Genomic DNA, 26882 nt, shown 5'->3' with positions numbered 1-26882 from the left:
TCCTGTTCATTACAGATACATTCCCAAAAAGAAAACAGCCTGTTAATTTGTGTATACCCAAAAATACTGTTGCTGCATACCCTAGTATTCCCACATGAAGCTGTTTGCAAGAATGAATTCTTCGGTAATTAGCATTTGTTTGTTTGTGCCATGGATTTTTGATTTTTCCCTTGAAGCTGTTTATCAATGAAAATTCTGAATGCATTTTAATTAATACAATCACACTTTTCCAGGAGCAGCTGCTAATTTGAAACAGCAGTTGAAATATGAAATATTGAACTTTTTAACAAATGCTTTGTTCCTCTCAAGAAATCCAGTTATTACATTCTGTATATAAAGGTGTCATCTGTAACTGCCTTGTGAGTTTTTGGGTCATTGTGACAATGGGGAAATTCAAGACAAATAATGACACTTCTGCTCCCTCGGGGGGAAGAGGATTTTTTTTTCTTTGTAAAAATAAGGTGCCTTTTTTTATGTTTACATGGGAACAATACTGTCAGGAGCTAGACACATCATCTGTGCATTCAATAAAGGAATTTTATTTATAGGAATACTTGAAGACCATGCTGTACCTGTCTGAGCTGGGGAGTCTGTCATGACATGAAGAGGAAGTCAACCTTTCAACCTTTTCATCATGTCCTTTCCTCTTAGGTATTTTAGCATTTTCCACTTCATCCCTCTTTCAAAACACAACTACTTTACTGCAAAGGGCTTGAGGGAAGAGCTGTGAGGATGACTGGACTTCAAAGGGATGCTCAGCTCTGCCCTGGCAGCATCTCTGCTTCCTCACTGACACCTCAGCAAAGGCATCCAGCATGTAACATATTTTAGAAGACTTTCAAAATGCCTTAAATATATTTTGAAGAACAACACAGCACAATATAATGACTGCTTCCTATGGTAATGATCATGTGTTTCTGAGATATAAGCATACGAGGAGGGAATTTGTATGGAACCAGGCATTGTTGCTTTCCTTCAACTGAGCAAATCTGAAGAGCCAGCAAAATACTTAAATTGGTTAGATCAGCAACTGACAATTACAAACCTAGCAACTGGTATTTTACACATTTTTTGATTCATACCCAGGAGTATCTCACTGTTAGAATGTGATGAACCAGAATTGTCTCACATGACACCTACCTAGAGGACTGTTATTAGTACCTTGTTTATGGGTTAGCTGGGCAGGACTGCTGTCATTTTAGTTATTTTAGTGACAGCTACAGAAACACATGCTTTTCCTGCTGCATAAAAAACATTTTCCCTGCTTAATGATAGTTTTTCTACCGTACATTCAGCTCTAAGTCTGTTTTCATAAAAATCCAGTAGAATAAATGCATTAAAATAAAGCTAAAAACCCACAGCAAACTTTGTTTTATGGGGAAACAAGGGAAAATGGCCTTAAGCTGATGGAAAGTGGATTCAGGAATTAGCAAGAAATTCTTTAATGTAGGGGTGGTGAGGCCATGGGAAAACTTAGTGAAAGAAGCTGTGGCTGCATAGAGTTTCAGGAGGGAAAAAAATTAGTATCTCTCTATGAAAACTTTTGTATCAGAAAAATGCCAGAATCTCTATTAAGGAATTTTAAAAACATCTGACAACCTGCTCCATAACCACATATGTCCTATCAGAGACTTGCATTTGGTGCCTGTGGGAGGAGCAAAATATTAATACTCTCAAAACCCACCAGAACTATATATTACAGGATACAATAACAAATAAAATATCAAAATATAGCAACTAGGCTTCAGCCACAACCACCAATTACACTCATGAACAAGGATGCTCTGGAGTTTTTTAAGAAAAAAAAAATACAAACAAAACCAACTAAAACATGCAAATAGTTCTTTGTTTTTTTCTTTTCTTTTTCAGTATCTAGATTTAAAAAATTGAAACATTTCCCATGATTCAAAGTAAAAGCTTCGAGACTTTTTGGGATAGAAGCAAAGCAGTTATTTCAGTGTGAGGAAAAATAATTTTGAGCAATCTTAGGCGAGGTGTTCTCTGCTGGGCAATTTCTGGTGACAGAAAATAAGTCCTTTATGCACAGCATGAGAGGCACGAATTTCTGTTTGCAGGGCTCGTGCCCACTGACAGAATGGCCTCAGAGCCTCACACTGCACAAAGTGCTTGTTATTCAGCTGTTGTCATGGAGCCAGGCTATGGCTGAGTTCTCAGAGAGGGAAGAGTTTAGGGATCTTTCCTTCAGGTAACACAGCCAGAGTTTGTTTGTCTGAATTTGGGACTGAAAGGGCTGTGCAAGTCAATGAAGCATGCAAGCATTTTCCTCCTGCCCCCAAAAGAAATGTGTTTTGACATGATACCTCTGTTTGGACTTGGTGGGTTGGCAGGACCAGTGAAATGAGAGATTCTGGCAAGAAGAAATGGAATCAGATATTAACTTTTTAATGAAATTTTTTACTGCAGTCTCTCTCTGCAAAGGGAACTTGCTAAAGGTTAATTTTTTTTTTCTTGTTCAGTCAGTTGTTTATATTTGTGACACACTGCTCTCATACAAACCTCAGACTTCTGCTTTGCCCTCCATTGCCTATTAGATATTTTTACATGTACTGAGATTAAAAATTAGTGCCAATCACGAGGCAGGATGGATGGTGCTACCCTTCCACAGCAAAGGCAACTTGATTTTCAAGAACAGCTTTAAAATCTTTTGAACAGACACTTGTTTGCTGTTCCTTGTGGTTTAGTTTATCACAGCAATTATTCTGCTATTTAAATTTTATTCTGAATTTTACTAGTTCAGGGCCAGATGACAGTTATACTATGTCAGTGTAATTCACACTGAAGGTGCCATGCACAGCAGCCTTTATGTTAAGCCACTCTATGTAACCCACTGTTCTTGGAGATTGAAATGATCTTTCATAACCCAAGAACCTCCAATCCAACATTGCATTGACCCACAATTGTAATGGTGTGTACTTATCTCATGCATTTGATGAAATCTGGCTATTTAGGAGCTAAATGAAGGCTAAAGCTGACATAAGGGGGCAAACAAACAAAGTAATGAGAATGAAACATGTATTTTTCACAAGAACTGACAGCAATAAAATCCAGTGAAAAATATAATTCTGTACCTATCACATGACTCTGACATGTAGTCCTTGTCATGGTGTCCTCCTCTTCTTCTTGCAGGTTTTCTGTGACTACTTTAGCCTGTACATAGTGCAACAACAAAAGTGAAGAACATCTGTGACTCTGTTTATGTTGCTTCATGACAACTACAGAATTCTTTTCAGAAATAAATCGGAGTAAAGTTACATGGCAGCTAAGAGAGTGAAATATATAACCTGTCGTGTTCTATGAATGATATCTGACGATAAAAACTTTAATTTCATTCAAAATCACAACATGCAGCAATGAAAAATATCCTATATGATGTGGTATTCTCTTTAGTTCAGTTTGCAAACACTGAACTTTGGTGTTTTTATTTCCACCCCTGTTTAAAAGCATTTGTTAGCTAGAGAGAGAGAAAAAATTAATTTAAGAATGCAGTACACTCTAAGAACCTGTGTGTGGCAGGTATTCAAGTTTGTGTCATTCAAATCCCTCAGATATTATGGTTTTTTCCAAGGTATATCTTTGCCCTGTTCTTCTGCACTCCTATTTCCAATTGCAGAGATAACCTAGGTCCCTCCCTAGCACACAGTGAAATTTCCCTCCATCATGTGCCATCAGTGGCCACAATTCCATTTCAAAGACATATTTTTCTGCCATGCTACATAAATCAAACAGGAATAAAGACACTTCCTGGGTGATGAGAGGAGGAAAGGCAGCACCACAGAAAAAAAAAAATTGCTTTCAATATCTCAGGGATCTTACAGTTATTTGCTAATCACTCTCTGCTGTTTCAAACTGCTTAGAGCACGCTCAAAATAACAAGAGCACATTTTGTAATCTAAACCACTGGAATTTATCATCATTTCCATGACATATCTTCGATCACAGTGTAAATCCTGCTTGCTGGGTTCCACAAGTAGCCCTGTTGACCTCTTGTGAGCAGCCAAAGTATGACACCAAAAGACTTGCTCTCCAGATTTTTAAAAGTGCATTTATCACCTCTTAATCCTAGGGATTTGATGACATCTTTTCTTTCTTACAAAATGCCTCTCTTCAAGCTATGGGAAAAGGAGGAGGTGAGTGTTCATTTGGCACCCAGCTCCAGGTGGAACAGTTTCTCTCATTTGCACAGGGCATGGCCAAGTGCTGCAGTGACATTTCATAATGTTGAGATAGATCCATGGGTGTTCCCCAAACACCCAGACTGCACACACAGGGTGCCACACAAAACTCCTTTGGTGCCACGTTTCCACCTCACACAGTGAAACCTGGGGCTGTTCTAAATCACACAGGGCTGTAATAAAATCACAAAGATGAAATGAAGCTGTGCAGCACAAAACCTTAAGCTCCAGCCAAGGACATGAAAAAGTACTGGAGAACATGGAATATCCTTGGTGTAAGCTAAAGTGTTACGTATTTCTGCTGGCTGGCCTTTAGAGCAAAGTGCTTTTTTGATGAACACTAACGGGAAGTGTATCCCTCTGAAGGTGAATGCACAAGGCCACCAGTGGTGGAACACTGCTTTTTCCATAAATTCAGTGCCAGTCCAGCAATAACATTCTTTGCATGAACAGAAATCAGAGGTAATTGGTGCATATGTTATGGCATAATAGTGCCTCAAGCCTTTACCTGGCACGTCATAAGAAAAGTGATTTAATCATCAAAAATTAAATAGCTTTTAAAGGAAGAGATCATGCTAGAAAATTAATGTTAGAAACTGTTCTGGCCAGGATTTAAAGCAGCAGCATTACCTGATAAGCAGTTTGGAAATACAGCAGCTTCCTCACTGATCCGTATGACTGAGTGCACTTTGCATTGTTCAGAAAAGAAAAGAAATCTTCCTGGTTTAGGGCTTTTAAAAAGATTTATGCTGTTTTCTCCAAAAGCATTAATTTTATCTTTTTATGAGGAAAAAAAATGTGCAACAGGCCATGCTAAGGCATGTGACTGTTTTCAGTCACAGCTATCTCCCAGCCCTGTGCAATCTGCTGCAAAGTAAGCAGACAGCAAACAATAACTGGAAATTATAGTAATAAGATTCATGAACTTCGAATTTAAAGACTTTGCATTGTTTTTCTTTTAGAAGTTTGGAGGACAAGATGAAATACCACATATTGAGGAATTTTAAGGAATCTTTCATAAGTTAGCATAATAACTGTAAGCACATTTTAAATCTCGTTATTCTAGATGCCATCAGTCTTTTGGCATTAGATATTTCTTTGAGGAATTAAGTGCCACAGTAAACACAATATGAAACTCAAAAAAATTTGAAACATATAAATGCAACTTAATCTTCAAAAACCATACAAAAATACTTTATTTCCCTGCTAACAAAAGTGTATGGTGTAACAGAAGTAATGCCTATTCACCATGACTAATAAGTCCTTAAAAACTATGTTCTCCATTATTTATGTACATTAAGAACAATCTTTGTAGTTCCTTCACAAAATGAAGTGTGTTTCTTTAAGATATACTTAAAAGACTATTATTGCAGCATTTAGAAAGACTTCACAAAATGACAGACAAAAAGCACAGCAAATTATTGCAGCATTAGAAAATAATAAGAAGGAAATTGTAGAAGCAATGTGTAGAGCTTTTGTACTTCTGTACAGTGAAGAAAGCTGTCAGGACCATATTAAATGGAGCATAGTTAAACTGAGTGGCTCTGATAAGGGGCTCTGCTCTGCTATCTAAGTTCTAGATCAGTTGGATTGAATTTCCTGCATATTGCACATTTCCAGACTTTCATTCTCTCTCTTTCCTTTCAGTGACACTACAAGGACAGCCTTAGATATGCTTATAATTTGTGGTTTTATAATGCAGGAGACATCTACATTTTCAAAGAAGAGATGATACCAGAGAAGTCAGGAGGAAAGTTTTCAAACACATTCATTTTGCATACGTTTTTTTTTAAATGACCTTGCAGATGCTCTCAGCAAAGATGTCTGTATTGAAGTGAAAAAAAAAAAAAATTGCCTGAATTTGAAACTATGTATGGAATGTCTTGAAACTATGTATGGAATGTTTTGACCTTAAGCATCCTCAACATCAGCCTTAAGCGAAGAGATTTTTCATTTCCCATTACAAAGCTTTCTGCAATGCTCCCAGAGAATTTGTATTTCAGATTCCCCCAGTTGTATGTGCTGCACTTCAGTAACTCCCTTCAATCAGAACAACACAAGGAACAGCTTTAGCTTCAGAGTAAGTATTATATTTGGCACAAATTTCCAGGCTGTTGGTTAGAATTGTGGTTATGGTTAATAATAATCATAATAATATGGACAAGACAGCTATCTCAGTAATGAGGAAAGAATGCTATAGGGTTAAAAAGCATTTCACTTCTCCTTGTGCTGGACTTTAAAACATCATGGGGAAAGTCCTTGCTAGGCAAGACACTGCTCATTAAATTCTAAGGTTAATTAAAAGAGGCTTCACCAGGAAGGGCACCCCTTCAGCCTGACTTTAGGTTACAATCCTGGACTCTGTGTGAACACCTAATGCAGTAAAGATAGCCCAGAACCAAACTCTAGCAGCCAACAGAAAACAGGGTAATTTTTCTTCTACGTTACAACATTCCTCCTCTCTGAGCAAATTAAATTATCAGGCCATTAACAGGGAGATTTCTAATGGCACAGTGAGACACAGGCCCAATGTATGTTTTTGCTTTTGAACATTCCCTCTTAAGTGACAAATATTCCCAAATGTGGTCGAATAATCTGCCTTTTCTACATCAGCAGTGTACTTTTTAGGCTTAATGACTTCTATAATGTTCAGAGGAATGCTCAATACTGGCATGCAATTTTAAGGGAAAGGGGAAAAAATAAAATTTTAAAAAATGGTCCTATCATTTCACTCTACTACAGTATGATTATAGCATCATTGTGCATGTATCTTCACTGGAATTGAATTGCCAGCAGAAGCAGCAGAATCTTCATGACTATCTGTTAAATGTGGCCTATAGCCAAGCTGCCAACTTTTGTATTAATTCACAATCCTCTAGCTACACAACATCTTATATATAAACAGTTATTATCCTGTTTGCCTGCAATGGCAATAAGAAACACATCCAGAAGTTAAAAAGAAGGTAATCATGTTTTCATGTACTGAAGCACTTACCAGGGTCTGATTCTGCATTTCCATATCAGCTTTTGTGTTGCTGTTTTTCTTGTGGTTTCCTTGAGAGCTGATAGAGTTGCCATGAGGAGAGGAGCCCTGGGAGCTGCCCTTCGACACACTCCTGTAGGAAACATTATTTGATCCACTTTCTGTCTGCTGAGCTGCTTTCTTATCAACTCTGCAGGTAGAGAGTGATTCCTCTGATAAATTGCACTGCCCTTCTTCAATCACTCTACTTTCCCATTCCTTTAATGTTTAAAGTAACCTCTCTGTATCTTTCTGTCTCTAGACCTTTGAGTGATAAATGTTTCTAACTAGCCTTGATCAAACCTGTCACTTGCAATTTCAGGTAGTATATCAATTTAGCCTTTCACATGTGATGATTTATATTATATTTGGGACTGCTGTGGGGCAAACGTGAAAACACAATATGCCCATTGCTAAGTTCTTCTGTGACCAAAGGTTGTGAAAGTTGAAAAGGTAATTAATTCTGACAAGTTACCAAATATGTGTTTTCTGGATACAGTACAGGAAGATGGAATACATCAAAATATGTACCTAATTACCCTCTATATTTACACACCATCTGCCTAGATTCTTGATTCTGGAATAATTTGAATTATCAGCTTGGATGTAACTCGCCAATCTTTAATTTCAAAGACCAATGGTTTGGTTAAAGTAACATGAACAAAATTATCATCTCATTGTTAATGCTTTTTTTTTTTTTTCCCTATAGAGATTAAAGTCCCAACTGTGCACCTACTGTTTGCTACTGTGCATTCTTAACACAAAAAGAACATACATTGAACTTCACATCTGGACAGCTGTAGAGCTACACGGACATCAACACATCCCAAACTGTGTTCTGGAGTTTTACCTGTTTAAAAGTTCTCTCATAAAGCTGTCTTTTGGTGAGTAGGCAGCTGTGGTAGAACTTCTGACTTGTTCACACTCAGTCTCACTAGGAGAATCATGGGAAGGCGTCATGATTTTGCTCTCCATGGCCAAAATGTCACCATTGTCAGCTTTCCTGTTAATTTGATTTTCTATTTCACAGTGTTGCTCAGTTTTCTTCTTTTCTTTTCTTCTCTCTAATTTTGCCTGCTTAATTCCAAATCCTGAAACTTTTGCATCCTTTTTTTCCACCTTAGTTTTAGGAACATCAGTCTTCCTGCTACTCAGTGCTGGGAGCTTACTCTTTCGGAAGCCAAACCAACTGGCTATAGAAGGCCCAGTCTTTTGTTTCGTCTCCACAGTGGGGGATTTGTTTTGTCCCTGACCCTTTTGCACATTCTCTTGAATGCATAACATGACTTTCTCCTCTATTGTAGGTTGCAGAGATGGTGAGCTCAAAAGATCATTACCCTTCTCTGAGGTTTCTGCTAATTTTAAAGACATTTGCTGTCTTCGTGACCTTGCTGCTTCCAGATTATGAGGACACTTCACTCCATCAAAATTTTGGAAGGACAAAATTTGTTTGGAAGATACAGTAGCCGAGGCTTCCAACTCCAATTCTGCTGACAGAACACTTTTTTTACCTAGAGCTTCATGCTTAAAGCCTTCAGTGCTTTTCTCACTCTGCACAGAAAGACTACGTGCCTCTTTCTGAGAAAATGGTTTGTTTCCATCACATTTTGAAGTGCTGTGAAACTGGTCTACTTTTTGAGATGATCTGAAGGGCAATTTGCTTGGGCTTCCATGCTGGCTATTACAACAATTCATATTTCCAAGAGAGCCTTGTCTAGAACAAGAATTCTCTGTGGGTTTAGTAGTATATAAAAGAGTCTCTGCTGTCCCAGGAGTAGCCTTGATCTGAAGCCCTTCCGTGGCTGAGTTCTGCCTCGTTAGAGAATTCCCTCTGTCAGAAGTGTTTGTGATAATCTGAGTCCGTACTTTCCCGAGACCTTCAGTCACAGGGGCAGATGGCTTTTCCCCTGTGTGGATGCTGAAACTCTGACTACGAGCTTTCGCTCCGTTCATGCCCAGAGCTGGCTTCAAGTGCGACTTGTTGCCAGAAGAAACAGACCTCTTAACTAATTTGTTTTCTAATCCATCTCCTCTGTCTACCACCAAGTTGCAGCTTTCATGTGAATGAGCTGAGGCTGTGTCCATACTAAGTCCCACAGCACAATTATTTTTTACTTCAGTATCACACCTGGAGTCTTTTAATTCCACATCAGTTGCACCTTTGGTGGTTACACGCACCGACTCGCTTTGCTTGTGCTTACTGGAACTCACATTACTTTTGGAAGCTGCATTTATACTGTCTTTTTCCTGCTTCCCTGGAACAGTAGAGCTCTTGCGGAGAAGCTGGGGAGATTTGACAAATAATTTCAGTCCTACAGGGAGACGGGTTTTCATTCCTCTCTCATTAGAGTTTTGAGAGGCGTGTGCAGCGTCACCGGCATGAAACAGCGTTGACGGGAAATTGTTTACCTGAGATAGCAAAGGCTCACTTGTGCTCGTCGTGTGACATTGAGGAGTTGTGGGGAGAACGTTTGGCATCTTTTGTAGCTGATCCAACCCACTGTCACTGGAAATATTGTTTTTGCTGGAATAGGTGGCTTGTGAAGGAGTTGTTTCCAGTGACGGACAGCCTAAAGAAAAGGACCTGGCTGTTTGAAAATCTGTGCTGGAATACTCACGGTTCCTGCGGAGACCCACCTGATTAGAGTTTTTTGGGCAGACTTGCTTTGTGGAAACTTTGGAAAGTCCTTGGCATGCACTGTGGGATTGCTGAGATGTGCATTTATTTTGCATAATTCCTTCTGCATTTTCTTGAAAGTAAGATAATTCAATTTTGGCCCCAGAAGATATATTTTTTGCTTGCATTTCATGAGTAGATTGATTATGAAGGCCAGAGTTCACAGTTCCTTTTAATGGAGATGATTTCAATACATTTTTTGCTGTTTCAGTGGGACCAGCTCCTCCTAATTTTACTGCTAGAGGTGGAGAATTAGCATAATTAGGTCGAATCAACAGGGATGTTGACCTGCCTGGAGGAAGGGGTGGGGATGGAGATCGGGCTTCTACAGTAGCTAAATCACAATGGAAGTCTCTGGTTGGAGGTTCCCCATAGCTGCTGGGCTCTATAAGGTGCTGAGGCAACAGTGGTGATGCTGGACTCTGACTCTTTGGATACTTTGACCCATCTCCTCTGCCAGGACGTTTCAAGTCAGGCAGGGCATGGGCAGGGGGCTTTGGAACCTGAAATTCAACTTTTGAATCAAAATGACGAGGTGGGCTTTGAGCCTTTTTGAATCTTGAAAGCTTTACAGGTGGCAGAGCAGGTGATTTCTCAAGGGCTGTAGGGCCCAGTGACAGAGCTACAGGTGCCTCCCCACTCTCAGACATCAGAGTTTTTTGGGGAGAAAACTTACTTCTGCTGGGGATTTTAGTTACATTTGGCTTTGGATTGATTCCTACATGCACAGTGGAGCTTGAATTGGCCTTGTGTGATGGATCACACACTGGCTTCACTAGTTTCTGTCGTGAAGGATTTTGCTGTGTCACCCTTCCACAGCGTGAAGATTCACCACAGGTCAGGGGGACAGGTGTATTTTTATTCCCTGTATTATCTTCAAGAGTATTTTTCCCAGTTTCATCTTCCTGTCTTTCTGAAGCAGTGTAGTTTCTAGCACTGGGTCCTGGCTGCAAATCAGCTTTTCCCTGAGGTATCAGTTCAGTGTACTCTGCACAGGATGTAGTTTGTGGCTGGTTGATTGAAATCTCATTTCTTGTTACAGTGACAACTCCAGTTTGATGTGAGCTGAATTCAATTGGCTCACCATCCTTAGCATCATATATTACCGTAATGCACTCTTCAGAAGAGGTCTTCTTTATAACCTTTTGTTGTTTAATGAAATTACATGGCTTTGGCCTAATGTCTGGGTGAACAGGTATCTGGTTCTCTTCTATGTCAGTAGATACAAACTGAGAGTTCTCTGTGACTTTGAGCAAGTCAGAGGTCTTCGTATACTTCTCAGGAAAGGGAGCTGCTAATAAATCCGAGGGACTTTTCTCATCACTGCTTTCTATATGCAATTCATCCAAGACTTCATTGTCATCAGTGTCTGAAAGCTGAAAATTAAAGTCCTTCCAGCCTATATTAGAATGGCTTTGATTTAACTGTAACTCAGGCAGCTTTGCTCTGGTACATGATTTTACTTCTGCCTGAAATCCACTGACAAAACTAGTCAATTTCTCAGGTCTTTCCTTTGAATTAAAAAATGAACTTCTTTCTGGCAAATGTTTCCTGTTAGGATCCCAGTCAAAGAGACTGTCAGAAATGCTATGAGTTAATTTGTTACAATAGGTCCTGCAGTCTTTGCTTGGAACTTCCTGCAGCAACAGTAAGGATGAAGAGTCATCATCTGCATCATCATGGGAATCCGAATCATAAGAGAAAGTTTTGTTGTGTTCAATGCAAACACTTCCCATTTCCACTGGCTTACAGTGAGTCTGTTCATTATGGCTGCCACACTTAATTCCAGGGGAATATATTCCTTCATTGGAGTTCATGCAATCTTTGTAACCCCATTTTGATATTACTGAAGGTGGTTCAAGTAGTAATTTTTGCTCCTGCAATTTTTTCAGCCCTTCTAAGATATGGTTTTCCTTGATACGAGTTGGAGGTAGATCATCTGCAGGACTTGAGAGGTTGCTTGGGAGAGAAGAACCAATGCTTATTCTTTTATCCCATCTCACAGATGACTGTCAAAAGAAAATAAAAACCACCTGCGTTACTCACAAGTGCTGTCAATAAAAGTGTTACCATTTTGGTAAAGAAATATGGGGGTTGCATAAGGGCATTCCATTCCATTCTTTGCTATTTATAGCAAAGTTCTTTTTTAATAAAGGATTTCACAGTGGTGTGAAGGCTGCAGTGCATTAAAAACCTGTAGGAAGAACAATAAGAATGGAAGGATTAAGATAAAGAAGAAGAGCAGTTTGGACTATGAAAGGCAGAATAAATGTCTGAACAAATGAGGAGACTGTAAGTAAGCTGGAGTGATAAAGGAATCACCAAAAAAATTAAATGGGGGGGCAACAGTTTAATGACAACTGCTTTCAATATAAAAATGAGAGAAAAGCAAAAAAAAAACTTCTGAAACAGGCAGATTTTCAATTAATCTTGTTTCAGATTAACTTAAACTAATACATGAAGAAAATTAATTTGATTTACCCTTTTGTTCGTCTTTCCATCATTCCAAGTGTAGGAGGAACCACTGGAATATTCACTGCAAGCACTTGAGAGGGAGAGTTCACTGCTACTGCAGCTGCTCCGAGGGTACAGGCGGCTGGAGCCTGTCACATTTAATTGACTCTGGCATTTCAAGACAGGTATGCTAGATTTCACATTCTGCTGGCATTCCTAAAATATGAGAATAAATTGAAATATCTTATGGGGAGAAAATGATCATTTAACTTCCCCTTGATTAAGAGTGGCAAAGAAAATGCAAGTAAGCCACTTACACCTTCTTCTCATGCAATTTAGCGTTGGGTGAATTTAATACAGAGAAATAAATTTAGAATTGCTAACAATTGCATTTGTCAGGAGAAAAAAACCCACAATCCTCAGTATTTTCTTCTTTAGTCTTGGACTAGCATTCTGCTCTTCTTATTGTAAAGATTATTCTGAGTCTGTTTGAATTATGCTTCACACATAAGCAGCGTGCGCCGGTAAGATACAGAAAACAAAGTTATAGGAATACAAGTACATCTTGACAACTGCATTATAGCCCCACAATGTAACAGATGAGGCTGCACAGCCTGGACAAGGTAAATTAATTTAGTATCCTGAGCGGAATGTCCACTGAGAATGGAATCTCTCCATTACAGTCTAATTTTGGTTTCCTATCTAGTTCAAAGCTTTGTCTAAGAAACTCTCTGACGTAGGACAATCCATCTTCGTGTCGCTCGCAGACAGCTGAAGCCTCTTGCTTATGCAATTTATTGACACTTTATGGCTGCCTTTAGTACTTGTGTAGTTATCGCCCCTTTCCAAATGCAATTTCAGCTGACTGTGACTAAGTGCCAGCTTTGAGGAAGAGAGTAATGAAGAGTAGATAGCACTTTAGGTAAAATATTAAACCTCTGTAGGAGTAGCTAGGATGCCTTTAATTTGTTTTCAAACTAATATTCTTGAGCCTAAGAGCGTTGGAGCTTCTTTAGTGTTAAGTGCTTGCACTATTCTCCAGTTTCCTTATAGAATAAGACATCATTTTAATTACCAGGAATACCAGACATGACTACATGAAAAGAGGTTGTAATGAGGTGGGGGTTAGTCTCTTCTCCCAAGCAGAAACTGATAGGACAAGAGGAAACAGCCTCAAGTTGTGCCAGGGGACGCTGAGATAGGATATCAGGAAAAATTCCTTCACTAAAAGAATTATCAAGCAATGGAGCAGGGAAGTGGTTGAGTCATCATCCCTGGAGGGATTTAAAAGCTGTGTAGATGTGGTACCTGGGGATATGGTTTAGTGGTGGGATTGATCTCAAGGGACCTTTCTACCAGTGGTGGGGGAATGGTTGGATTTAATGATCTCAGTCATAAAGGTCTTTTCCATCCAGAGTGAATCTATGATTCTGTGCCTTCATTTCACAAAACTTCCCCCTTGGATTTCATTAAGGCAAAATGAAACAATATTTATTGATTTTTGTATGTAGATAGACTTCAAATTAATTTTGCTTCAATGAAGAATTTACACCTAGGAAGAAACAAGAAATCTAAAGTTATTGAGTTCATAAAAAAAATTATCAAGGCTGTGTATGCCCTAGACACAGCTTCTTCATGGAAATCTTTGGAACAACACTCAGTTTGTAGGCACTTCTCATGCACTGATGTGTTTGTTTGCCTTCTGCTAATTTCTTCCACTTATTCCCCCATGCTCCTCTCATTTATTACTACTGGGGTTGAACATTTTTTCAGCTGAATGGGAGAGAGCAGAACTTTTACTCCTGAGGAGTTCATCAGTACAGCTGTTCATCGCTCAGCTGACATCATAATGTTCTGGTTTTGACAAACGTAACTACTGGGTAAATCATTATTCTTTGTCACAGGCAAAACCTATGAATGGGAAAATCATTTAGAGGCACCAAGAGCACATTTCATCTCTGGGAATTATTGGTACGTGTTCTCCTAGGAAGTCAAATGGATGCAGGAGGAGCAGCGTTTAAATCCAGTGGCTCTGGGAAGAATACATCTTTTCAGCATCACAGGCAGACTGATGCCTGTGTTTTTGGCTCAGAAGCAGATTTTGTTGTTTTGCTGAGATAAATGAGTCTTTATTTCTGACACTGTGGCTCCCCTGGGAGACCCCCTGCCATCAGCATCCTCAGCTGTGGCAGTGTCACTCGTGGGGAAGGTGACTGCACAGAGGCCAAGGGCAGCAGCTGCTTGTTCTGGCTATTCCTCTGCATTTTGGCTCTGGCATTGGGAAAACATGTCATGTGGAATTCTGCCCTTTACACTGGGCTGTGTCCCAGCCATCACAGCATGCAAGGGAAGGATGCCTGTAAATCCTCTCCTGTAAGAATCTCCTGCAGGAGGAAAGAGATCACAGCACAGTGACAGGTATTGCCTTCCTGTCATCTTCAGCTCGTCTGAGAGCCTCTCCAACCTCTCACACTTTGTCTCCTTTGCACCTGAGAGAGGAGAAAGGCATTTGGTCCTACTGTTTCAGCAATGGGAAAAAATGGAGCTATCCAAGCAAAGCAAAAGAACAGTATATTATTGTAATCATCTTTAAGAGATGAGAAAATGTGCAAAAAATATCATGTCACTCCATATTATGAAGTAGGGTATCTACACAGTTTCTAGATAGCATTCAGAACACTTAAGAGAGTGGAGTTTTCCCCTTCAATTTGCCTTTATTCTCTAAATTATTCAAGAAAGTACTTTGAATAGCATGTTTATGATGCATTAATTAAATACATTTAACTTGCATATGGGTCTATTAACTGACATGGTGAAATTTTCATTTTTGTAATCATGCCTTTGTAGTCATTACCTTTAATGAAATTAAAGTAAAAAGGCTTGAATGTAGTGTTACAGTTTAAGAATGCAATTTTCACTAGAAATCAAAGAAAATTGAAATAATCAGACCATTAAAGACACAAAACTCTATATTAGAGCAACTTAACCTGAAGGCTTAATTAAATATAATGCAAAAGGTTGTTAGCATTTTTGTGAATCTTTGAAACAATGTCTTTTCATTAAAGTAGGTATTACAAGGGAGATTACATTTTTGTTGACACTACTATACTTCAAGATCAAAGGCACAAGCAGGTTCAATGTTCTGTTCTTGTACTCTTTGTTTCCCTGTATGTGATTTTTGTTTTTTAAGCTACTTTTCTCTGACAATGAAACATGAAAGCCACGCTGGCGAACATTTTGCCAAATAAGCACAAAGCTCACCTCCTCTGAAAAAAAAAAATGCAGAGTCCATGAATTTTTAAAAGTTCATACATAATATATCATAAAAGTGGGATGAATAATACGGGGCACGGGCTTTAATAAAAAGCTCCTTGACCATTTCTCAGAGATTCTGAGATGTAATCAATGCCCAAAAAGGTGTATCGGGGACATTGCTAAGATTTACGCTTTTTTTTGCACACAGTGACACTATCTGCTCACCATATCAACCCAGCACACAATATTGAATTTCAGAGAACAGAAGGAAGTAAAAGCATTGTTATCTGCCTCAACAGTGTTTCAATTCAGAGATCAGCTCCATGGCTCTTGCCTGACACCAGACTCCAGAGGAGAAAAGGAGGTTCCAGAGGAGGGGAACAAGGGCAGCACAAACACTCACGAGCATCTGAGCATCAGCACTTCGAGCTTGCACCAGGCTTGGGTTCCGTTCTGCTTCTGAAAGCAAATCCCCAGAGGAGAGGTCCAAGATGCGTGAATGGAGTTTCTGGGGGGTGCAGAAGGGAAGGAGCAAAGCATAAGCATTTGTCAGCTATTCAGCAGATCAGCATTTTTAAAATCCCAAACTCTGCTGTTAAATTTCAAGGGAAATGAAGAGCCTCAGGTAAAAGAGGATTTGTTCTAATTTGAAATGTTCCTCTTTGTGCGCACTTTGTCCAAGACTTCCTGTCTGGAGGACAGATCATCCTTCATCCAAAACAAACTCTACTTTTTCTTCTAGTCACTGCTTTGCAACTGATCATTACTTCATGCACAACAATAACAAATGAACGAGTCCCACCATTATCCACAGAGTTTGACAGGTTTCAGAAAAAAAGCGTAAAAATGAAGTACAAAATTAACATTTATAAATCAATCAACATGTTAATGTTGTTTTATTTACGAGCTGTTACACCTTGCGTGAATGATTGCAAAAGTGACCCTATTTTTAACCAGCATTGATCTGCTGAAGGCCTCCTCTGCACACATTTTAACTCAAAGTCATTAATGTCATCTGTTAGGAACAATTAATGTGAATAGAAAATAATTGCATCAGGGAACTGGGGACTCAGAGGATTTTGTGCATTAATATTCACATGCTGTTAGATTATATACACAGTTTTTCTCAGTTTTGCTTGGAAGGATGGCTAAGCTTGTGCCTTTCCCTCCATGTTCACCTGCACACCAATTCTAGGGCTTTCAGTCTGCATTAAGGCTGGTTTGGTTTAATTGCAGTTTCAATAAAATCCATGATTTATGTGAATGTCTCAGCCAATGACTTCAAAAGAAAAACTATCTAAAGCCCTGTTAGTCCTGGGCCAACACACCATGTAACAGGCAGTATGGATCTGACTCAGGGTCCATTGAAATCAATGCAAATGGACTAAGAAAATAAAACCCAAGAAACAGGAACTTTGGATCAGGCTCTTTGCACTTTCCCATTAATTCTCCAGTCTTGCAACCTAAGAGATCACATCTACCCCACTCAGCTTGGAGGTACACAAATGGTGCAGAGCCTGACAGGTTCTTTGCCAGAGGACTCTGAGGGATACAAACCATGGAGATTTGTCGAGGCTTGTGAGTGCCCCATCAGCCTGTCCATCCAAAAAGACTGGCCAAAGAGGGAAAAAAGCATCTGTAGCCAGAAGTGCCTTCAGACAGTGGAGCATTAACTCTCTGCAGGGCCCTGAAATGCAAGTCACACGGTGTCTTCCACCCAGCTACTCCCCAGCCTGCTCTCTGGGTACCCACTGCAGAAATTAATCTGCCAGAGAACAAAGCAGGCAGCCATTCCAACAGCCTCTGTTATCTGCATGCTCTGCTTCAGGCACCTATTCCAGACAATCTAGGAAATTTTTAAAAAAACTTCTAATTATGAATTTGGGAGTCATTTCTCAAGAGTTACTTATTCATCCAGGTTTATTAAGGAGGTACTGTCTGTTGCAGAGAGATTATGGAAAATATTTTCAATGATCAATATTCTGTATAAATGTGTATTATCCAATATATTGTTGAATAGATTAAATAAAATGCTGCACACACTCCATATCCAAGATACTTTTCATTACAAATACTAACTGCATCCAGGCTATGTGTTTTTAACATCAGTGATGCCTGGTTATTCAGTGTGCACCTTTCAGAGTTCTACCACTAGTATTACTGTCAGGTGTTTGTTAAAGATTTAAACTCCAGGTAAAATGCCTGCCCAAAGTCACAGATTTACTGACTTTGTAAATTTGTTCCTCTTGACAATAATTCCAACTGCATCACTGAGCCACCAGAGAGTCCCACTGTTTTCAGAACCAAGAGTCACTAGGGCTATGAACAAGTGGTTTGCAGACTAATTAATTACTTTCTCCAGGGAAACCAGTCACCTGAGACAGTTTAGTGAAAGTTACAAAGTGCTTTGGAGATGGTGACTGGGGACACCTGAGATGGATGAACATTTATAGGTGAAAATGTATATTCCCAGGAAAAAAGGATCCTAGAAATAGTGCTAAAGGAATTTTACAATTGTAATACTGTCTTCTCATTTTTCCACTTTGCCATTTTATTGCTTAAATGGGAACATATAAACATTTCACTACGGGAAACAAAATATTCCCTTACAACACCGTCCAGTGAAATTTAGTGTTACTTACAGAATACAGAATCTGTGTCAGACATAAGAGCAGAGATCAGTAAGAACAGGCAGAAATCAGAGACAATTTTTGACCAGTGATCAATCACAGCCCAGCTGGAAACAGCTCAGGGTTCTGGGGTCCCTCCCCAGTGGCTCAGTGACCAGAGGGGCTGGGCTGCACAGGGGTCACGCTGTGTTTGAGTCACCTTTGCCACTGCTAAACTCAGTGACTCTCTAAAACTGCAGTACCAAAGGCAAATCAGCAGGCTAAAATGATTAACAAAGAAGGAAAGTGTGTTCTCGAGATGTATAATGTGATTATATTTCTGTATCAAATGAGATCATCACATTGGGAATATTCCTCCCCACACATATGCAAATAAACTAACAGAGGTGGCCAGAACAATGACTAGCATTTACAAACAGCATAATAAAGTTTGAGGTCATTAATTAAATATAATCACACAGCACTAAAGCAATTCATCCAATTACAAAAGGAAAGCATAAGAAAAAATTATTCTCTTTCATTTATTTTTCTTTTTCCTTCTTCATTGTCTAATTAAAGAATGGGTAAAAGTCTAGCATTTGTTAAAAAAACTCATTAATGATGTATTTAAAATCAAGTAACAGATTGTGCTATGTATCTTCATTCTGATTTCTTTTCAGATACACAAAATGTACTGTGTCCTTTATGGGTATTTTCAGATGACAGTCACATAAGATCAAGGAGTTACTGCTGCCTTGAAAATTGTACAGTATTAAACTCACTGTTGATGCTATCGTGACACAATGCAACAAAAGGCAGGCCACTGCACAGAATAACTTCCATGGAAGAGATCACATCAGATTAAATGAACACTTAACTATGAAACTGAAGAGGTACAATTATAAATCCAAGCTATCTGCCCCATTTGTTGGTGCCCTATATAATGATAAGGGGGAAATGAGGGACACTGGAAGTGCTGGGGAGCACTGGACCCCTCTGGAAACAGAAAAGCATCAGGATTACTGGGCTGCAGACCTGAAAATCCATGTGGAGCTGAATACAGCATGGACTGGGCCAACTTCCTTGGAAATTACCCTGTACTGAGTACCACAGGGCAGGTTTGGACTAAAAAGGTTGTCACATCTTAGCTTGACTGGATCCACCTCTCTCCAGAAAGGGGGTGCTGAGAGGCCAGGGCAGAACAGAGGGGACTTCTGTGCAGATGCCTGTGACCAACAGCAGAAAAGCTCCTCCTTCCCCTGTGAGATTGATGCAGAAAAGGCAGTGCCCTTTGTGGTTCAATGCCAAGATTAACTCCTGTAACCCACATGAAAAATAAAAACAAAGGAATTGATAATTTAGGTGGAAACCTATTATATCAAGTGCAATAGGAAATACAATTATCTGGCAGGCAGATAACCAATCCATCAACCAGCAGGCAGTTCCCCCTCCCCCAGCAGCATTCTTATTAAGACTTTCTAGGAAGATAAAAGAAAGCTACTACCTGCTGGCACAAGGCAATATTACAGAGACCCCCCTAACCATTGTGTCTCTTGACTCCAGCTCTGCAGAATATCCATCAGTTCCCATCTCCTTCTTGAACATCTAATGGTCTGCAGCGTTGCCAGAACAATTTTCAATGAATTATGCCAAAGAGTACACAGCTCTCCAATACTGGATGAGTTAATTGCTATTAAATCAATTGGCTTTGCTTTTCTCACATGAGCCAAAGTCTATCATTCACAATATTCTCTCTCTAGATACCAAGGAAACATTTTCATCCTGCTGCTCCATGCCAGAGCTGTAAATGTTTGTTTGGTGTGTGTGGCCCTCTCCTGTCTATGCTGTTTTTCAGGGCATCACAAACCTGAGCAGACACATTCTGGCCTGCTTCCCTCTGCAGCCCAGCCACTGAAATTGGGCTGGCAGGGAAAAGCTTCACATTTCCATTTCATCATAAAGGCAGCAGGCCACAGAAGGAAAAAATATTATTAGGCAAAATATTTATATATTATTAGTTTATGTAGAAGCGTCATCTTTCATTAAGCAAAACCTTGATTTTTATAGTCTTTAGATAAATTTCAGAGGGGAGGTTCAGCTGGAGATGAGAACATCCTTCACCCATACGACCAAAAGTTACCCAGAGTAGAACATGCACTGTTCAAAAAATGAAGTGTGAACTACTCATCCGCTAAATATTCTGGAATTAAGGAGAAAATTAAATATATCTAAGGAAAAAAAAAATAAAACCTCCAAAAGTAGAAATCAACTTTGTCTTTAGACAAATAAGACTTTGGAATATATATTCTTTTGACATATGGAAATTCTGTCTTCTAAAGAGAGTTGAACACATGGCTGTTAACAAAACCCAGCCAAATATGAAGCAAAAGTAAAAGCTGCAAGAAGATACTTCCAGTTTTTTAATTCTAATAATCACCAACATAGGAAATATACTTGCTACTGCACACTGTGTACACACAGAAATGAAGCCAAAAGTATAATAATTATTTCCAGCTCTGGAAGTTATCTATTTAATAGAAAATTCAGAATTATTTCCTCGTATTCACTTCCTATAAGTGGAACTCCATGGCTAACACTGCTTAGTAAATGAAAACCAGGTCTAGTGAGTGGTATCCTTGTCCATGGCAGGGAGGTTGGAAAGAGACGAGCTTTTAGGTCACTTCCAACACAACCTAGTCCACAATTCTATGAAAATTATTCTTTCTCTTAATGTTGGGCCGTTTTTAACCATTTACAGGATTGGGGCTAAAACTGGAGTGAAAAACTAACACCCTTTGTTTAAAATACTCCTCCATAATACAAAGTAATTAGGTGTGCATCACTTAGACCTCTAAAGCTATAAATAAAGCTCTGCACAGGCAGGAACATCCAACTTCTGATTGTAAAGCCAATGCACCACATTAAACTAGTTTTTCTATTTCTCTGTTGCTACAGGGTTATTGTTGTTCCAATGTACTTTTGGTAGGAGGAAAGGGTTAACACACAGTAGGTGAGCCCCAGGATAACTCTTACAGTGCTCTGAACAAGCAGTTGGAGACTTTTATTGATCCTACCTCAGCTCTTTAAAATACAGGAAACAATCACAAACATGCAATATTGCTCAGTGGTGATAGGAGGATGTGCTGTGCATAAGTGAATATTAAAGGATTAACTTTAAAATGCATTTCAGTAAGCTAAATGAGTTCTTAGTACAAAAAAAAAAAAAAAAGAAAAAGAGGAAGTTTTCAGCTAGTCCTTAAATTTTAAGTGAATCTAAATTAACTGTGTGAATCTAAATTTTCCATTAATCTAATAAAACTTCTTCCACGGAAGTTCTAATTTGGTATTTTCCATCTGTTTTTGTTGTTTTTCCCTCCTACTAGGCACAGTTTTCTAAAAAATCTCTACAGAAGATGCTAGACTTTAAATCCAACTCCAGAATTAGCAGGGGTTTGTTAGTTTGCTGGCAAATCCTCTGGGTGAGTTTATTGAGACTAAGGCAACATCCAAGACAAAGTACAAGGATATGATACTAGAAACATTTGTATGGAAGATTAGGGTGCTAAAACAACATCAGAAAATTCTGCTAACAAGGTAATTCCAGCACAGAAAGTAAAACAGTTTGATTTGTCTGCAGAGTTTCCAAGCTTGCAGCTCTCCATTACTATTGAGAGATCCAGAAATGGCAAAACTCAGTGAATTAGACCCAAAGTAACTCCAGAGGCTGGAAACTTATATTCTAGAGTATAAATTGGGAGGTATTAAGCAAGCATTTGATGTATAAACACAAATAGCATAATCCCTCTGTATTCTTCAGAGAGTTGACAACATTAATGTAAGGCTGAAATTACTCCTGTTCCAAATCCTTAGTTTTATTAATTTTTATAAACTGCTTTAAATAAAAGTTACATTAAAAGACACAAAATAATCCCCTCTGATCCTAGTTTTCATTTTATATGTCTATCACTGTTTTTAAGCTCTGAGATTCCTAAGTACTAGTTCTCATTTTAATGGCACTATGGTAGGAGTCTGTAAATATTGCAGTAATATGAAAATGAGCTAATTTAATTTCTTAGGAAAATGCATGTATAAAGTTCCCTGTGGTTTGTAATTACTGTAAAGTCAACAGTTTACATCAATGACTCAGTAATCAGCTACTCAGAACGTGAATAATTAATGAAAAAATGTTTTCAACGAGCTTGCAAATGGAAGACTCCTTGGAGTATGGTGAAGCAGCCATGCTGTGAGAACAGTGCTGTGCAGGAGATGAGTCTTTTATTAAGTACATATTTGTATTTTGTCTCTTATTTTTCTAAATGTCTTCCCATTGATCTAACGCTACTCAGTATGTCAATTCCACTGTGCTAAATGAGGGGTAGGTGCTGTGAATTATGGCAACACCAAAGAGTGAAGGACACATTCTGCACATCCTGACACCTGCTGCTGTTACACTGTCCGCAAAAAAAAACATTCTGTTTTTAAGACTTCAGCATTGCTAGAAAGAACAACTTTATACTGAATTTATACTTTTTATTCGGAAACGACTTTATATTGAATTCCTGCAACAGTGAAGAACTATACCATTAATCTTTTCTGACATGTCCTACACATGCTATCTATGCTTGAGCAGTAAAAAGGTGGGCTGGTTTTTATAATTTCACAGTATTTAAGAAATGCTGTAATATAAAAACACAGGGGAAAGGTCTTCTGCAACATTATCAATCCTTATATGATTAAAAGATCCTCACTAATTTCAACATGCTGCTAAATTGCTCATACAATGACAGCCAGTGACATTCCTGGTAGCACAACATAACATTGGTCATTGCCTTTGTGATTCCTGTGATTCCTACAGTTTAAAATCCATTTTCACATTCACTTTCTGACTATGCCCCAAAATAATCTAAAGGAATTAGGCAGACCTCAGTGAAATCTTCTTATTGACATTTATGTTGATCAATGTTGGCTCTACCAGAATTGGAATCTACAGATCAATTCCCTTATTAGATTCGTTCTCAGTGCTGCCATGATCATTTTATCACAGAAGCTGCTGCCATCAGATGCTGCTTTATCACTTTATAATGGGATAAGCTGAAGCTTTCCTCTGGCATATAGCTGGAAATGATAACTGTCTGAAGTCTAAATAGTTCTTTCACAGATTTTCAAAAATATCCTTATTAATGCATAGGTCTGTTTTAAAAACGATTTTCAACTGAATTTACCTAGGCAGCAATAACTTTTGTCCACAAGAAAATTCCAGATCTCAAGGTGTTAAACAAACCCCAGTGCTAACACTGGAGACTGCCTTATTAATCACTTCTTGCTGAGCCTACGAGCCAGATGACAGAAGAAAAGAGGCTCAGAATGAAGATATGACAGAAAAATAAAAATGGTCTCAGGGACAGTAGGAGTTTGATATGGACATAGAAACACACGTGCAAACACTCCAAAATAGCACATACAATACATACACAAGGTTTGTCATAAGTGTTTTATCAGGTTTTGAAAATATGCAGGGACATGATATTTTTAGTGAGAGTGGCATTACAGCTCCTGTTGAGAGAGGAGTTCATCACATTAATTTAAATCTCCAATAAAATAAATTAGCTTTTTTATTGCCAGGTTGAACTACAGGGCCATGATTGTTATGTATTGCTACAATCTAAGTCTTAATGGCATTTTAGCCCTGTGGTGGTCAAACAGAAGCCATTTCAAACCTTCTAAAGGCTATTAAAACATGTGCAGATGTCTGGAAAATTAATACTATTATCTAACACTAATCTTTTGCCTGTAGGAGGAGAAGGAGAGAGAAGGCTCAGGAAGATGTTTTAGATCAATACATGGCAACCCAGGAGGGCAAGTTCTGTTTCACAGGGAAGTTCATTGGCTGTGAACGGGGGATTCAAGTGAACAGATTCATCCTTATTTGGATTTCACTGAAATCATTCATTTACTCAAAAAAAAAACCCCAAACCAAACCCATAAAACTTAAAAGAGATGGGCATTGTTTTTACAGTCCTTCCTCATTGCTGCTTCCCAAGCTTCAGTAATCTAGGCACTGGAAAGGTTCATTCATTTAAATGACAAGAGCATGAATTTGTCAAGGTTAATGTTGAACAAGCCATATTCTCCTTGCCTCAGTATTATGCATTAAAAAGTTACTCTATTCCTCCACCCTCTTCTTTTTGTGTGTGTAATACTGTTGAAATGTCATGTGGATTGAAAGGAGTTTAAAAGTAGGAGGAGAGTCGCAAGAAATACTTTTATTGTTAGTTTAAGGCTTTTACATACATATTTTTCTCTCCAACCCTAATGCATTGTTTTTGTCTCTGACAGAAGAATTTCTAATAAGAAGAGACTTTTTTCTTGAATACCTGGATACAAGGTACTTGATTCTATTCCTTTTCCTCAAAGCACTTACTTAAAAGTATGATTTAGAAAGAATAAGTGGGTAGATTCCCAGCTGGTAGGAATTATTTGCTTCACTGCTCCTACTGAAATGAAATGAATTTCTGCCAGGACAGGAATTACCCCATAGGCTTCCCAGATTTCTACTGCTTTCCAGAAATAAAGCTTCTAGATAGTAATAAGTGTTCATTTCCAGTGGTATTTCATTCTTGAAAGTCCCAAATCTGACCACAAGACCTTTAGATGGCACTTCAAGTTCTTCAAGGTTTATCCTGATACACCAAAATCTCAGGGCTTGTGTAGGACACAGCACGACTCTGGAGACCTGCTGATCTCAACAAGCAGCTCAGACCTTCTGGAATTCCACCAGCCTACTTTGGAGTGATGAGAAACCTTGGAATGATCTCAGCATCGGGTTGACCATGCAGACCAAGTAAGGCTGGAGCCTGGGTGAGGAGGAAGAGCTGGTGCTGGTACCAGCATGGATGGCCTGGGGACACAGCCCTGCACTGCCCATGTTCATCTGCACCTCCCTCCTGTTGCCCAGGCAGCAAGAGGACCAGGAGATGGAGAGTGAGAGTTGCCAGTCACAGCTCCTGGCTCAGCTGTGCTCCTGGAAGGAAAGGCACCATACCCTCCAAGAATTATTTAGGACCTGAACTGGCCGTGGGAGGGATGGGGCTAAGCCTGCCATGGGATAGCATGGAAAAATCCCCTCTCCCACCCTGCAGCCAGAGGCAGCCTGGCCCAGGTTGGGAGTTTTACCTCTGGCTCAGGTGGCTGAGAGCTGCAAACCCTCTCAACATAGAAGAAGCTGTGCCAGCCAGCTCCTGACAAGGAACCTGGGCCCCTGTGAATTGATCCTTTTCTCACTGTGGATAAAAGCAGGGCTTAGGGAGGTATTATACAGGAATTTCTGAAGGGATCAACTCCCATTTTGGCAGTAGCCAGACTTTTAGAAGAGCTCAACACAATGCCTGAGCACTTAGAAGTCTGGTCCCATGTGACTGAAGGACCTGAAGACCTAAATGAAAGGTCAAATCCATTTGTTATTCCCCCAGGAACAAGTACCAGGTGAAGACTGGTGACAGGACAGAGAGTACCCATATTTCTAATTATTGTCATGATCTCCTAGGGATCATTTAGTCAAATAAATCTAAGTGAGCCTCTAAAACACAATGCTAATCTCTGATTCATGCTCACACTTGCAGCATCTATAACTCACAATAATTGTGCCTAGATCTGTGTCTGTGCCTGCATCTACTGTACAGAAAAAGTACACAAGGCTTATTTAGAGAAAAACAGTTAATAGTAAATAACAGAAACTTAAAAAAAAATGATTGAGCATTTCTGCTTTTAAAATATAACTGAATATAAAAATTTAGGATCAAAACACTATGAAATTAAGTTGCTCATTTTTGAAATTGTATACCAGAAAGATGAGCTGAAGAGTGGGAGTATATTTGAGATTTCTAAAGCACTGCTATTAATTCATGATGCCATTACTTTGGCAGTCTGTTTTCCATACTTCTAATGCAGTAAGATGGAGTTTAATTCATAATGTGGAAGATGCCCTTGTGATGCACACAGGACACAGACAAATCAGTGCCCCTTCCTGCACCCAGACATCGCTTGGTGACTAATGGAACACAGCCTGCCTGCATCTAGAGAAAGAAAGGAGCAGGGATGCAGTTTAAAGATGCTAAAAATACAGAAAAACTCCAGGCTGTCAGTATCACATTGTTAAAGATTTAATGGCAAAGGTAACTTTTCCTTTCAGGTCGTCCTTATCAAGAGAGATTACAGATGGTAATTTAAGAGTTAAGGCACTAATGGACTCTTCAGTTTCACTGAGCACCTCGTGCTGATTTTATCTCACAATACAGTATTTCACATTCTCAGCGAATCAACAGAGATTTAGTCAATAGTGCCTCGGCCTTTGGATGAGAATTTGAATCTTTCCAGTATCCAAACTATCATTAAAGAAGATAGGTCATTTGGGAAACAAAGGAGATCATTAGTAAAATTCAATACTAAAAGATGGGGTTGGTTCCTTAGGTGTTTTATGATCCATTATGAGTAACATTTTATTCCAATTATAATTTTCTATCTAACTATCTAATTCTTCTACATGCAGTATCTGTAAGAATATACAAAAGTATAAAGTATATCAGAGGAAAATTTTTTTTTTCCATAACAGATGGCAACAGAAAATACCTATTGAGTAACCTTATGTGCTTCAACCCACTTAGCATAATGTTAGT

General features: G+C 39.0%; 1 protein-coding gene across 6 annotated transcripts in view; it reads right to left on the bottom strand.

The window, feature by feature from the left end:
* Positions 1–26882, bottom strand: part of NCKAP5 (NCK associated protein 5) — a 416669-nt gene that overhangs the window by 45831 nt on the left and 343956 nt on the right. For 2 of the 6 annotated variants that reach the window (XM_085584141.1, XM_077784917.2), the window contains 5 exons: positions 16005–16109; positions 12374–12562; positions 8066–11901; positions 7189–7366; positions 3090–3168 (listed from right to left, as the gene is read on the bottom strand). In XM_085584141.1, the coding sequence (XP_085440267.1) occupies positions 3090–3168; positions 7189–7366; positions 8066–11901; positions 12374–12562; positions 16005–16109 (4387 nt within the window). The remainder of the gene's footprint in view (positions 1–3089; positions 3169–7188; positions 7367–8065; positions 11902–12373; positions 12563–16004; positions 16110–26882) is intronic. The other 4 variants (XM_085584139.1, XM_085584140.1, XM_085584142.1 and 1 more) reach the window with 4 other exon arrangements.

The sequence above is a fragment of the Lonchura striata genome, chromosome 7 (assembly GCF_050655825.1).
Source record: "Lonchura striata isolate lonStrDom1 chromosome 7, ASM5065582v1, whole genome shotgun sequence".
NCBI lineage: Eukaryota > Metazoa > Chordata > Aves > Passeriformes > Estrildidae > Lonchura > Lonchura striata.
Note: the sequence above shows the minus strand (reverse complement) of the source record. Positions and strands in the feature narration are given on the sequence as shown.